The sequence below is a fragment of the Halichoeres trimaculatus genome, unplaced genomic scaffold, assembly GCF_033239565.1.
Source record: "Halichoeres trimaculatus isolate MK-OKI-2021-1 unplaced genomic scaffold, fHalTri1.1 fHalTri1_scaffold_19, whole genome shotgun sequence".
NCBI classification, from domain to species: domain Eukaryota; kingdom Metazoa; phylum Chordata; class Actinopteri; order Labriformes; family Labridae; genus Halichoeres; species Halichoeres trimaculatus.
This window is the reverse complement of record NW_027437197.1, coordinates 4,733,794-4,748,732: the sequence shown is the minus strand read 5'-3', so window position 1 is coordinate 4,748,732 and position 14,939 is coordinate 4,733,794. Positions and strand designations below refer to the sequence as shown.

The following is a 14,939-nucleotide window of genomic DNA, read 5'->3' as shown; positions in this document are numbered from 1 at the left end:
CAATGGCTGCGCCTGTGACGGGGGTATTTTGGCTTCAAAACCGTACAATGATAAATAAAATGTATTATTATTATTATATAAATGGCGGAGCCACGCTGTCCACTCTATAAACAGTCTATGGCTGGTTCAGCTTTGGGATCATACTCTCATGCAGGCAACAAAGTATAGGAAACACTTTAATGTCTCAGTCAGAAAGAAAATCTATGGCCTAAACTTGGCCTTTGCTAATGCAGCATCGTAGCCTTGGACTATACTGGACTGTATGACAAGTTTTCAACATGTGATACATACTTATGCCCAAAATTATTCAAACCCCTGTCTACTATGAGAAATTTCTTTCTTTTTTTTTTGGTTGCACATCAGTCTTTCACCTCAGATTTGATATAAATGGGACGTACGAGCAAGTCTGAAGCCATAACTGATTTATTTAAGATATAAAGTGTGAAACAAGTCTTTAATAGGGTGAAACTAAAAATGACACAGCCCAAAATTATTCATACCCTGTCTCAGTAATCAATTGCACACTACAAAAAACTGAAATCTTTATCAAGTGTTTTTCAATCAGTCCAGAAAAATGTCTTGTTTCAAGTTATTCAAAGACAAAAAATAGGTCTGAATTGCTGTAATAAGTAAAAAAAAAAAAAAAAAGGCCAATGGAACAAGAGAAATTTGCTTGAAACTAGAACAATGTCTTAAAACAAGCGACTTTTTTCTTGTTCCATTGGCTTTTATTTTTTACTTGATTCAAACAACTTAGACCTCATTTAGTATTAAAATAACTTAAAAGAAGTCATTTTTCTGGACTGGTCAGGTTAAATGTGGCTCATATAAAGTGTAAAAAGACATTTTTTATTACTGAATATAAGACAAAAACACTTGATAAGATTTCATTTTTTTCCAGTGCAAACCTCTAACATTTTTTTTTTTACCACGGCCTAGCGAGCATCTGCAGGAGTTTTGGACCATCCCTCCTTTGCATATATTTCAAGATCCTTGAGTTTGAAGGGTTGAAGGGTCCGTGCTGTCACCTGTTTCTTGAGCTCCATCCACGGGTTTCTTGATGGATTTTACATCTTTGTGCCCAAAATGCTCAAATTTTGTTTACCTGACCACAGAACAGATGACCAGAAGCCTTCGTCTTTCTCTGAACACGTTTTGTTTGAAGCAGAGGTGCTTTTCTTGGTAAACGTCCATAGAGACCATTTCCTAGAGTCCCATCACTTAGTTTCTTCATCCGAGCCTTGGTTCTAGTCCTTGAATTGTTGTCAACATTTCGCTCGATCTTTCTGGCAATCCGAGGTAACACTATTGGCTTTGGATCACTTCCTTTTCTCCGTACCCTTTTCTTTTTGGTGTTTACTACAGATCAGTACAGTTTGGTACAGGTTGGCTCGGTTGGGCCTGGTCCTTTTTGCATTTCCACCACCAACTGTGCCCTCTGGGATCCAATCCGCTTAGTTACGGAAGGGTCCCAAAAAGTCTTGGCTATTTGGGGATCTGTCCTGGGATTAGTTAGTGGAAACACCGTAAAATGCCATGCAGAGATGAACAGAACTGAACCCCCTGGTGGAAACAAGGCTAACGTGTGTCCTCTCTGAGCTCTTTGGTCTTTGCAATGGAAACTCTTGCATTAACTTAAAAATGACAGAAATTTCACAAGCTAGTTGACTTTAATAGTCAGAAAACTGGTTTAAAGAAATGAAAAAACTGAGAAATATTGAAAACAGAATGAAACACTTAAGACCCTTAGAGAGGATTCCCCCACCAGAAGGTGGACCAACTTGTTGTCTTGCTAACTGCAACCTAACGTGATATAAATTTAAAATCTGTAAGGTTTTATGTCGTCTTCTTTCCCTACAGCCAACATTTCCTTGAGCACTGCTCCTCGACATACCGCGATGTTTATGTGCATCTTCAGAGAAACATTATTCCAGTATCAGATTTGCCTTTTCCTGCTAGCGCATCTGTCCGACACACACACGTCTCTGGTTGCAGAATATCTCCAAAACAAAGTGCAAAAGCTCACTTAATCTGTCCCTCTGTATCCACTGGCTCACAGGGCGTGATAAAAAGCTTCACAATAGACTCACAGTAGAGCCCCTGTAGCATCTGCCAGCACGGAGACACACTGCACAGCTGCAGCCATCGCTCTGCAGGATACACACTAGCTCTTTCTTTAACACACACATCATACCTGGTTGGCCTTGCTGCTTCTATCACCTGGAAAATGAAAGGTATCAATCCCAGGTGTAAAGACAAACATGCATTAAAACACTCACACCCTTGCCTTGCAGACACATGTATCCAAATGATGCACAGGGTCGTGCATGCTAACACACACAGATACACACATACACCATGCAGCATTGATTACCCGCTGCATTAAAACCAGACATTAAAACCTCCAGCTCCACGGCATCCAGAAGCGACACCTTAGCCCTGGATTTAATTTTGTGCGGCGGCGGGCGTTAGAAAAACACATGATGTAGCCAGTTGTTTTGGAGGGCAAATGGAGCAGCCATCATAAAGGCCGGTTTTATTAGCTGTTGCTTGATTTGTTCCTGCAGCCTGCAGAGCGACTCGCTAAATCAATGCGTCCAGCTGTTCTCTGAGCTCGCCGGGGCTCTCTGGCCGCGCAGCAGGTGTATGGCCCCCTCGGCCCAGTCACACACACCCGCTCACATAACAAATAATAACGGCCTCCACACACGGCCCATCCATCACTGTTATGGCCCGGCCCGGGAGACCGCCATGCGTACACACACACACACACTGAGGGACTGTAAGGCTGTGTGCACATTTGTTTTAACACACAGTCGTAGAAACACACATTGACAAGAATTCCTGCACATTTACTTCACACACGTTTTGTTTTTCTATCCTTACGAGGACCCAAAGTTGATTCGTGGAGATTTCTTGGCCTCCAGCCCCCAAAACACATCCAACTCTCACACCTTTCCTTTTTTTAAGTCCTCACACTCAAGTCTAAACCGTTTAACACATATTTGGAAAACGAAAACACAAAATGTCCTCACTTTGCAAAAATGTCCTTGTGTGTCATTAATGTCAGCTGGTCCCTGCATTGTCAGAAAAACTGACACACACATGCACTGGCTCATACACGGTCATGAAAACACACTTGTTGGAGTTCTGCAGTGCACACACATACACACCTGCTCTTATGCACTCACCTAAGTGCACTGAAACACTCTGCACATGTTTGTGTGCTTGAGCAAAGTATGTACGTCTGACCTTCACACACACACTCAGCATGAAACTTGTGCACAAATTTAACAAACAGAAACATAAGTACTCTGACATCCAGTACCCAGGAGATACATACATAGAAGACATGCAAACACACACACACACACACTCACTGACACACACACACACAGGGGGGTGATCTGTCATACTTATGGCTAGAGTCCACTCAGAGCCTCCTTTTAAAAAAGAAACTGAGTGAAGGGCGCAAGTTGATAAAGAAAAGAGCTCCCTGTGTTTCTGTCACTGTCTGAACAAATTCTGTGTTGATAAATTTTTTAAGATTCACAGAAAAGTTGCACATTAAGAGAATTTTAGAACCACCTTGTAAACATTAGGACAATCTGTTCTGAAGTTGCTGCAAAGTTGAGTCAGAAAGGTTCATTTACCTGCTGCTCACAAACACAGCAGCTGGATCGCTGTGGGGCTTAAAATCAATCAGTTCTCCAAACAGCCAGGGTCCACATCTGGAGTAACTCAAAACCTGAGGGACGAGGAGGAGAGGTGATTCAGCAGGTGATGGCAGCAGACTTCACTAAAGAGTGTAACTCAGGGGGAGAAGGAAGGAGAGGAGACATGGGAAAGGAAAGGAAAGGAAAGGAAAAAGAGGAGACAAGAGGATGTAAAGAAAGGGAAACACTGGGTTGGAGAAGAAGAAATGAAAAGAATATGAATCACAGGAAAGAAAAGGAGAGGAAAGTGAAGGAGAGGACTAGGAAGCATGATAAAGGAGATTATAAGGAAGCATTAATAGGAAGATGGACTGGAAAAGGAAGCGGCATAGGGAAAGAAACTAGAGGAAAGAAATGGGATACATGAGAAAGGAAAGAAGAAGGAATGAGAGGGGTAGGAAGCTGAGGAGAAACAAAGTAAAGGAGAGGCAAGGAAAGAAGAAGGACAGGAAGCAAAGGAAATGTAATTAGAGGAAAAACGAGAAAATGAATGGTAAACATAGAAAAGAAGAGGAAAGGAAAGGAAAGGAAAGGAATGGGATGGGATGCATACGGAAGGAAAGCAGTTGAATGGTATGACAGAAGCAAAGGAAAGGACACAACAGGAAAGGAAAGGTAAGAATAGGAAGAATAAGAAGGGAAAGGAAAGGAAAGGAAAGGAAATGAGAGAAGAGGAAAGGAAAGGAAAGAAAAGAAAAGGAGGGGAATGGATCCATAGGAAAGGGAAGCAGTTGAATGGAGAGGAAACAGAAGCGTAGGAAAGGAAACAACAGGAGAGGACAGGATATGAATAGGAAGCATAAGACAGGAAAGGAAAGGAAAGGAAAGGCAAGAAAAGGAAAGGAGAGGGATGGGATGCATATGGAAGGAAAGCAGATAAACAATAGGAAAGGAGAGGATATGAATAGGAAGCATAGGAAAGGAAAGGTTAGAAGAGGAATAGGATGCAAATAAAGACGAGGGGAGGAGAGGATTGGAAAAAAAATAATGGAAACAAAAAAGAAACAAAAGATATGTGTTGCAGGAAGATAAGAGAGGAAAAAAAAGAGTGAGGAAGCGAAGTTTTCATAAGGTGTGGAAAGTCTTGAAGTGTAAAAGCAGATTTAGAAGCAGAAAAGAGGAAAAGGGCAAATAAACTTTGAGAAGAAAGATGGAGGAAAAGGTGATATCGGAGAAAAACATTAATGAAAGAAGGAAGGAGACAAATGTTCAGAAGGAGAGTTAAACTTTCAGAGACGTGAACCCGGTGTGGAGCTGAAACAGCTAAAGTTGGATAAGTTAGGAGCAGTTAGAGTCGGAGGAAATGGGATGTGAGCGCAGGAGACAAAGCGATCTGCTGATGTGAATTATACTCAGATTTATTTTCAGATATCACTCTTCATGAAACCGTAGACACACTGAGCCTCCTTCCCACCCAACCAGAGGCTCCCAAAGGTAAGTGGCAGTCAACACTACGTCAAATCCAATGACGTTTTATATAGCTGCAGGAATGTGTGTGTGTATGTGTAAACATTTATGTGTGTGTGTGTGTGTGTGAGACCTAGCTGAAGAAAAGCAACTGCTCAGAGTGGAGCGACATATCTGCTTCAGTTCTCAACAGCTGGTCCCTGCAGTTGCCCTTTTCCACACATGAAAGGGCAACAGTCACAGTGTGTGTACATACGTGTGTGTGTGTGTGTGTATGTGTGTGTGTTTGTAAGACATGAAAGACAAAGGCAGCAACAGGCATCTCTAAGAAACATTCAGTGCCTCGTAAATCAGTTTGGTGCACGGCGGCATGAGTGTGTGTTGAGAGTGAGAGTGTGGGAAAGTCTGATTCATACAGATCTATGTCTGAGCTGCTGTGATGGAGTGTGAGGATGTTAGTTCATCGTGTACGTCATGAGTGGGAGAGGCCAGAGTTAACAGATAAATAAGGTTTATTTTGATTTTCTGTATGAAGTTTTTTAAAACTTTTGTTTAGTATTATATATATTATATATTATATATGTATATATTTTTTATTTCATGTTTCGAGAGAAAATTATGTATTCAGCTGTATTTATGAAAGTTTCAATCTACTGTCTTTCCCAAAAACTTTATCTAGGCTGTCTTCTAGGGGGATAGGCGCCTGTTATAGCAGCTCTGTCTTCTTTGTCTGTTTCTTGTAATTTTTTCATCTCATTTTCATCATTTTTGTATTTGGAGTGGGTCATTACTTTGTATGGCTCATTTGTTGGTCATGGACACCAAACTGGTTTTGTCTTCTGTGATATTTTTACTACTTTTTTCTCCTGTGTTTGTCTGGAGATCCTACATGTAACCATGGCTGCATTGTTTACATGTAAAATCAGCTGTTGGCAGCCTGTAGCATATCAATGCTAACTGGTGCAAGGCCGGATGTTTCCCCACAAGGTGAGGAGAAGGAGGTGAGGATGACATGCTGGTTCTCAGGTGTGAGCTAAGAAGTGACGACATCGACCTGTCCTTCCATCCATCGTTATTGGGAACGTAAGATCTATCGCCAATAAGACGGACAAGCTAGCCGTGCTAACCCAGCAACAGAGGGAATACCAGAAGGCAGAGTAGCATCATGCTATTCACAGACATGGCTAACGGAGAAGCTCAGTCCTGGACCCTGTGGGGGTGGAGGCTGGCTGACTGGACAATGATGGACAAGCTGTTAGCATCTATTTTCTTATGGAGCTTTTTGCACTTTCTATACACTTTCTTACTTGTGTTTTCTTGATTGCTGCTGTGACTCCTCCTGATTTTCCCCTCAGAGATAAATAAAGTATCTTCTATTCTATTCTAGTCTATTTCGTTTTTCCCCCAACAGGCTTAAAAAAGACATCCCCAAACTCGGCTCATTTCACAAAGACAGAGCATTTATCACTGAAGAAACGAACATGAAGTGACAAAACTTGACAATGCTTCTTTAAAACCGATTAAAAAAAACAAAAATCTAAGGAAAACTTTGGAGTTGGTTTGTTGAAAAGTGGGTGGGCCTGGGACCTCTGGGCCCACCCATAACGCCGCCCCTGCTGTCAGCTGATTGTGGTGAAAGGAGTTCTGGTTTCAGCACAGCGGTTTGTGAAATCTCAAATTACCATGAAGGAAAGTCGTGTGTTTTGTCGCTGCCGTCTTGACCTCATTCATTGGATGCATTGAACACAGAAGCTGCAGAAGGTCGCGGTGTCAGTTTCTGACCTCACTGCACAACTTTATTAACACTGACACACCCCGATGTCGAAAAAGAAAGTTGAATTTTTCTTGAAGTAGTGTAACTACTCTGATTGGTTTTCTTGTGCAGAGGTCACTGTGGGCTCATCACCAAGCTTCACCCCTAACTGTCACCTGATGACTCGTTTCTTGTTTTATTTCATGCATCTTTTCCAAATAATAAAGTTTCCAGAATATCTGCCTGATAAATATCCAGCATGCCGTACCTGTGCGCATTAACACTTCTCATTGGTGACTTTTCATTTCCTTAGCATAACAATTGAGAGTGGACTCCTTCAGCAGCTCGCTTTACAGCCTGATATATTATATGGTGTGAACCAGGTCAGCAGCTATAGTGGCGAAGCAGCAGCAGCCAGGCGGCAGAGGAGGAAATGTCAGAGAGGAGTATGAACCAGATGATCTTTCAATTAACACAGGGACATGTGTGAGGGGGAGGGGTGTGGTGTGAGTGTGTTTGAATGGGGGTCGTACACAAAACCTATTCAAGCAGATAGAAAGTGTACTTTTCTGTGTCTGTGTCAGCTCGTATGTCATTGCGCTTTAAGACAGGAATGTTGGATTAAGTTCAGCTGTATTGTTAGTAATTAAAGGTTAACCTTTACATGTCTTAAACACAAGCACTATTTTTGATTATTTTCACCAAAGCTTCTGATTTATAACATTTGTAAGATGTAAAAGGCACTGCTATGACTCTCTGATACACAAGCAATGCTCAGTTTGATGCAGGATAATGAGGAGAAAACTTTAAAAGAATGCACTAAGAGTTTATTTGAAGTGTATTTGCGGTATTTATCAATAAAAGTGCAGTGCTGAATTGTAAAAACCAGAAGTGCAGAGCTCAACTCCATCCAGTGTTAGCATCACTCTGACTCAAACTTTTATTTCTTAGAATAATTACTTTTTGGATATTGACTCGTTCATTCACAAACCACCCTTGGGTTATAAAAAGACATGAAAAAATGTTACATAATGGTGCTTTGACTGACCAGTTTAATTTGTTCTGTAATGGAGCTCATAACTCGAGTCACTCATTTGTCAATTTTCCCCATTGAAATGAATTGAAATGCCAATCCTCTCCGGTTCCCCCAAAAAACACTAATAAAATTTTGTTAGATATTTTTAAAAAAGAAAAATATACTAATAAATAACAAATAATGTATAAAAACAAAATAAACAATAGAATGCTCTGCAATCAACTGGTTGTATTCAGGATAATACTCAGAAATTACCTCGGAGATCAGCAGACCAGAAGAAGGTGAAAGAAAGAACTGAAAAACTGGATCTTGTTCACAGATTTTTGCCTCTTTCTCCTCACTTTCATCTGCAGTTGTTTTCCATAACAGTTCATCCAAAGAGGTCTGTTTCATCCTTCCTTTAGGATGTTTCTAAGCTAACCACTTAAAGTGAAAACATACATCTCACTGGGTGTCTTAAGTTGGCTCCTAACTTGAATTTTAGCTCTCAAAGCAACAACAACAAAAAAATAATAACAATAAGTCTTGCATCGATCAATTGGTGCAGATTTCCTTAATTTTGGGTGATTGGTGATCGGCCCATCCTTACATATGAAACTAATCTTGTAAACCTCCAGGAAGGTCTGACAGCCAGCTATTGTTGCTTTTTGCTCTGAGACCTAAAACTCAGAACACTTTATTGGTTCTTTAAGTTAAAACATAAAGATTTTACTGTTTCACAGGTATTGTTCAATGATTTTCAATAAAATAAGATTGGAACATTGAAGGTATATGCTGTCAGTTATTAAAAAAAAGGAATAAAAATCAGTATCGGCAGGTCGGGCTTTTTAAAGAAATGTGATTGGTGCATCCCTAATCAAAATGACAGTGTGGGAGATGACTCGAATCTTGGAAAACTTGTTAGTTGAGACACTTGCAAGTCAAAGTGCCACTATTTATCTTCAGAGACCCTAGTAGCTCACTTTTACACATTTCCTTTTTCCTTTCCGTTTCCTTCTTATGTGTTCCACGCCATTAAGTTTTTAAGGTTAAAAAAAAAACAGAAGTGGCTCTTGCTCAATTTATTCCCCCCTCTGGGGTTTTATTGAAGTTATAGGACACAGTCTCTAGACTGTGCCTCTTACACCAATGGTGACGTGGTTAAATGGCACAAATTTGCAAAAAATTTGGAGGCTTTGTATTCAATCTCTGCAGCTATTTTCCTCCAAACGGTATCTTTGTAATTGCTGTCTTTGTAGTGTTTGTGTCTTTTGTCGTTAAGAACTGGGTGCTCGGACATGAACACAATCAATGTTGAATGTTTTGGTATGTGACTTGTCAACAACAAGCGTCGCAAGTGAAACTTTGGCAAAATTGACCTCGGTCTGAAAAAATGAAAGCTGAAATTTCTCAGCTAAAGAACATTGCTGGTGTGAAAGCTTGCATTGAAAACAGTAGGTTTGGAATAACATGCAAAATACTTGCACGAAAAATATGCGTCTCGTGTGCAAAGGACTTGAGATGAAGGCCAGAATTGTTTTAGAATTTTGGAGCACCATGTTGGCCCAAAGATAGGACAACCCCCTTCCTTTAGAGACTAGTTCAAGACCAGATTGTGTTATTAAAAAAAAAAAACAAAAAACTGTACTACTAATGAGAGAAACAGATTCATAGCATTTGAAAATTAAATATCCACATTTGGAGAGAATAAAATGAGATCAATAAATGGGAGACTTGTGTTTTCATAGTGATGCAAAAATGACAAGAAGCTTCAAGTGGTCAGTTGTATTTCTCAGTAACACTTAGATTTGTTAAAAAAAAAAAAAAAAGATCTTTTTGGGATTTATCTTCAGGTATTCTCTGTCACCATCTCTCACTTCTCTGGCCCAGTTTAATCTTTTCAGACAAATGGTATCATTTGTTGTGACAATTAACACAATGAAGAAAATACTTAATATTAAATATAAGACAACAATCAATTAGATCTTCCTTAAGAGATAGAAAAAGTCTCATCCTTGTGTCAGTGCAGTATTTATACAAATAAGTTTATGTAGTCAAATTCACACCGTACTCTAATCTGTGTTATTTCCTTTCTGCTACGACCTCAGCTGCAGGAGGACGTCATGTCACACTCTGAAGGAGGCTTTGACAGTCTGAAGTCTGCCTGTGTCCTGTAATAGCCTGGACTGCACCTCAAAACAAAAACACCTTCAGTCAGAGCCACAGATTAACACTCACCTTAGGTTCCCTCACATCATCTGTCTCTGCAGCTATCATCACATCGCCGCCGCACGCCGCCAAACCAAATATTCTCTGAGGCTGAATTTCACACAAACATCTTTTTTAAATTTAATTTATTTTTTAATATCATGTTTTTATCACCAGAGCGAGAAGATGTCAGGGGGCCAGTCGGGTGTGAGTCACTCCACCAGGTCGGTTTCCAGGGTGGGGTTGGTATCACTCTGAGGTGTTATATCCTGTCAGGGTTTACCCGCCTCACATAAAGGCAGAAGGAGTGCTATTATAACAGGGACCTTTAAGAAAGGTCAAAATGATAAATGTCCACGTGAAACATGTGACAACGAGGAATGAGTGACATGTTTGGTGTAGTGAGGGCGTTCTGATTAAACCTGAGCTTTTCTATTGATCTTTCCTTTTTCACATTTATCTGTATCTCTGTGTATCTCATAATTTCTTCGTACATCCATGGTTTTTATATCTGTTTATATAAGTTCCATTTATCGAGCTGTTACAGGTTGTTTATAGTTGGCTGTTGTGCTGTTGAAGCCTTTCCTGATCCCTGTCATAATTCAGTGAAGAGCTGCTATCTTTGTCCTCCCTGACGCTGCTTGGATTCAGTTACCTTAATAATACCCTGCAGGATCAGCTTGCCCTTTCATCACTGTAGCCTTTAAATAAGTTTGGAACAAAAGTTGACCAATATGTTTCACAACAAAACCAGATTGTGTGACACAATTATAAGGCCAAAATCTGCCTCTGCAAACACACAGGGGGATATTTCTGCTGTGATTGACGGGGATTTTGTTGTTTTTCAACTTGGAAAATAACATCAGAGATCATTGTGATGGATTTATGAGTTTTATTTAAAAGAGGAAAAGTTAAAAGGACTATAACCAGCTTCATTCACTGAGGTTTTGTGGAGTTAAGTTATTCAAAGCAACCCGTCATTGTAAGTGAGACATTCACACACATTCTAGCACGGAACCTTCATCAGGGAACCAAAGAGAAATTAGAGAAATGCTGGATATTATTGTCCTTTATATACACTCTAAAAAATACATGTGCTGTCTCAACATGAAAAAATAAATAAATAGAAATAAGGTAACAGTTTGCATGGATCCTTTTAAGTTATTTTAACCTGGAATTTGTTGCAAAAATAGCACAAGACTTCCCCATACAAACTCTGTTACTTTTATACAAACAACATCATTTGCTTTGAACTGTGTTAGCTTAATCAGGTTGAACCAACTTGGTTTTAATTCTGTAAAATCTACATTTACTTATTCCAACCTATTTATTTGCCTTCACTCTAGTCAAAATGTATGGATGAGGATAAGGGCCAAAGTCTCAAAGTCTTTTTTTTTAATTATTATTTTTATTGATTATTGATTTATTGATTTATTTACTTATTTATTTATTTATTTATAATTAATTATTTATTATTATTATTATTATTATTATTATTATTATTATTATTATTATTATTATCATTTCATAATTACTTTTTTATTTTTCAATACTGATGTTTCTTAACAAATAATAATTAAAAAATAAATAAAAAAGCAAGAATCCTGATATTGAAGTCAAAATTCTAAATTATTGTTAGAAAAATAGATATTAAAAAATGATTTTTAAAAAAAAATTCTGACTGAAATCTCAAAATTCTGCCTTTTTCCTCAGAAACATATATGTATATATATATATATATATATATATATATATATATATATATATATATATATATATATATATATATATATATATATATATATATAAATTGGACCTATTTTTTATCCTCTTCTGTACAAATGTCCATGAAAATCCTCCCCTAATTTTTTACTTTTTAAAATGGCAAAAACTGTCTTTAAAAAAAATCTTCCCCCTTTTCCCCGAGCCAAGGAAAGTGACCTCTCTCCCTTCCACAATGAATTATACAAAAGAAGTTAAACTATTCAAGGAGGTCAGGTTTTTGATTGTTACATCTAAAGAGAAAAAGGCAGAAGGATGATGTTAATGAGGCCCGAATCGCACCAGTGTTTAACAAAATAATAAATTGATCATTTAAAAGATGGTCAATTTAACTCAAATAATATCAGAATATTATGGCCATCTTATTAAAATAACTCATCAACTGATTGTAATGAGTAAATTAATTTTCCAAAATGAAAAAAAAAAGAAAAATCAATAGAATTATTTTACTTTTAGCCCATAATTATTAGCGTTATGTAAATGTCAGGATTGGTGAGAAAATTCCAATCTTTCGGAGGGTCAGCACCTCTTATGATCGATCTAAAGTAGGTCATTACTGGAGCTACGGGGGCTCAAGCCGGATAGAAAAACCTTTCGAGCATTGTGTGTATTATTCAGAAATTCACCCTATGTAGTGTTATGTTCACTTACTTCATGCAGGCTTACTTACAGGGGGCAAGGAGGACAATATTTTAAAGCAAACCCAACAAAGGAACAATGTCAACGTCTCAGTTTGTCAAGACCCAAAGATGCTTCAAGTTTCAGTTGCTGCCCTTAGGATATGGTCCAGACTTGAGCTCTCATACTTAACACAATGCAGGTGTTCACATAGAGCAAGGTGCTTGACCTTCTTTTGGACCAATCCCAGAAGACACACTTACCTATAAAGACCCCTGAATACACCCTGAAGACTTCAAACAAACTGAGAAGATCCACCAAAGCTCAGCTGCACAAGCAGAGACAGAAAGAACAGAGTCAAGATTTTTACAGAGAGAGTCAAACATCCGAGGCAAAGCTGAAGAAATACCATGAAGATCGTTTTATTTTTACTAGGCATTATTGTATCCATAATACCCACAAGATGTAGCCAGCTGACTCTGAGCGACTGTGGGGCCGAAGCAAGGCGCCCACAGGTCAGCGACATCTCTGTGAGCTGCGGTACCTCCTCCATTGGTCTGGCTATCGAGATCTGCCCGGTCATCTACACCGGCTACAACGATTCCCTTCTGATCCTGAACCACATGCTGGACCCGGCCTGTAGAGCTGTCCTTGATGATTCTGTGACTCCACCTGTTGCTCGCTTTAACTTCCCTCTGAATATGACCCATGCCTGTGGGAGCACATTCAGGACCACCAGTGCAGCTGGGACCGGCATTTTCTCTGACTTTTCCAACATCCAGACCGTCAATATCAGCGGGGTCGTCCGCTCCGTCGACCCTACGACAGGCACAATCACTTACAATGCTGAGCTGAAGTACTACTACTCCTGTGCCTACCCCCTCGAATACCTGGTCAACAACACCCAGATTGATGTGTCGGCCTCTTCCATTGCCATCAAGGACAACAATGGTAGTTTCATCAGCACTTTGAGCATGGAGCTCTTTTCAGACGCCAGCTACACCAAACCGCTGTTCATGCCTGATCTGGGGATCGAGCTGAGGACCAGCATATTCGTTGAGGTCAAGGCCACCAACTTGACAGGGCAGTACCATGTCCTGCTGGACAGGTGTTACGCCACCGTGTCCGCGCTGCCGTCCAACTCCAGCTTCTTCAACCTCTTTGTCCCCTGCTCCAAGGACCAGTTCACCACCATGATCGAGAACGGAGACAGCCAGAGCGCCCGCTTCCGCTTCCCGGCTTTCCGCTTCATCGAGCAGCAGAACGAGACCGTGTCCACCTACTACCTCCACTGCATCACCCGGCTGTGCGAAATCAGCACCTGCAGCGCCTTCAAGCAATGCAACAGCAGGAAGAAGAGGAACACCCTGGACACGTCTGCCGGCATAAGCCAAACTTACACCATCACCTCCTCAGAGATCGTCACCAAGGCTGACAGCAGCGGCTCCAAGGAGAAGCCTCTGCACGCCGAGGAGGAGGACGACTCTGCCGTGGGGCTCGGGGTGGCTGTTGGTGTCCTGGCCTTCGCTTGCGTTGTTGCTCTGAGTGTCTCAGCTGTGTTTTACAAAAAGCTCAGGAACTAAGGAGGCAGGGTACCTGCCTCAGGCCTGAGGCCTCTGAGGTGTACTGTATCTGCTCATTGATTTTACTTTTCTGGTAGAGGACAGGGGTCAGCTCCTCACTGCTGGGAGATCTTTGTATGTCTGTAACTTTAGCCCTAACCGCGTATCCCTCTTGGAGAGATAGTTGGGAGAATGGTGCATCTTTTGAGGATTAGATCTTTTTGTTAGCCTGTAAAGTTACTCTTTTCAAAATGGTCAAAGAAAAGCTATGAGTGTTAATGCATGTCTGCACTTTTTAAGCTTTGACACAAAAAAAAATCATAGAAAACAAATGGTAACTGGAGGGAAACATATCCAAAAACTTGACAGAGATCTCAGACTCTAAATGTGGAATGACAGGTGTGTGGGGTGTTTTGAAAGTGAAGCCAGAGTACCTTTCAAAGTATTAAATCTAATTTATTGAATTCTCCTCAGTGCTGTTGAGCAAAGAAAGCTTTTAAAATGACAATTGCCAGAATAAATAATCTGTTTTTGTTTGTCTTTTATTCACCACAGTTGGTTTTATATCCCATGAAAAACCCATTTCTCAAGTCCATAAAGCACCTTGAACCCCACCACCCTGATGCATGTCTCCTTCAAGAACACTAAAGTCATATATCAAAGGATGAAACACACACACAAACAGCTTCATTATGATGTTAAACCATATTTACAAACCTTCCCTTGTCTGTTAACCATAGTGATTTGTTTCAGTTTCTCTGAATTCATTTACAACTGTAAGAAAAAAAATAAAATAAAGTGGAAAAAAAAAATAAACGGATCAAATCCATGAGTCTGTTGTGTTTTATTGATGAACTGCATGTAAATAACTGTAGAGA

The 14,939-nt window shown here is 39.9% G+C and overlaps 1 protein-coding gene across 1 annotated transcript; it reads left to right on the top strand.

Annotated features, from left to right (window-relative positions):
* The first annotated feature begins 12,909 nt into the window (after nucleotides 1-12,909).
* Nucleotides 12,910-14,082, top strand: LOC141808839 (zona pellucida-like domain-containing protein 1). The gene has a single exon (XM_074695576.1). It carries the CDS (start codon nucleotides 12,910-12,912, stop codon nucleotides 14,080-14,082), a length of 1,173 nt encoding a protein of 390 aa, XP_074551677.1.
* Nucleotides 14,083-14,939: the final 857 nt, after the last annotated feature.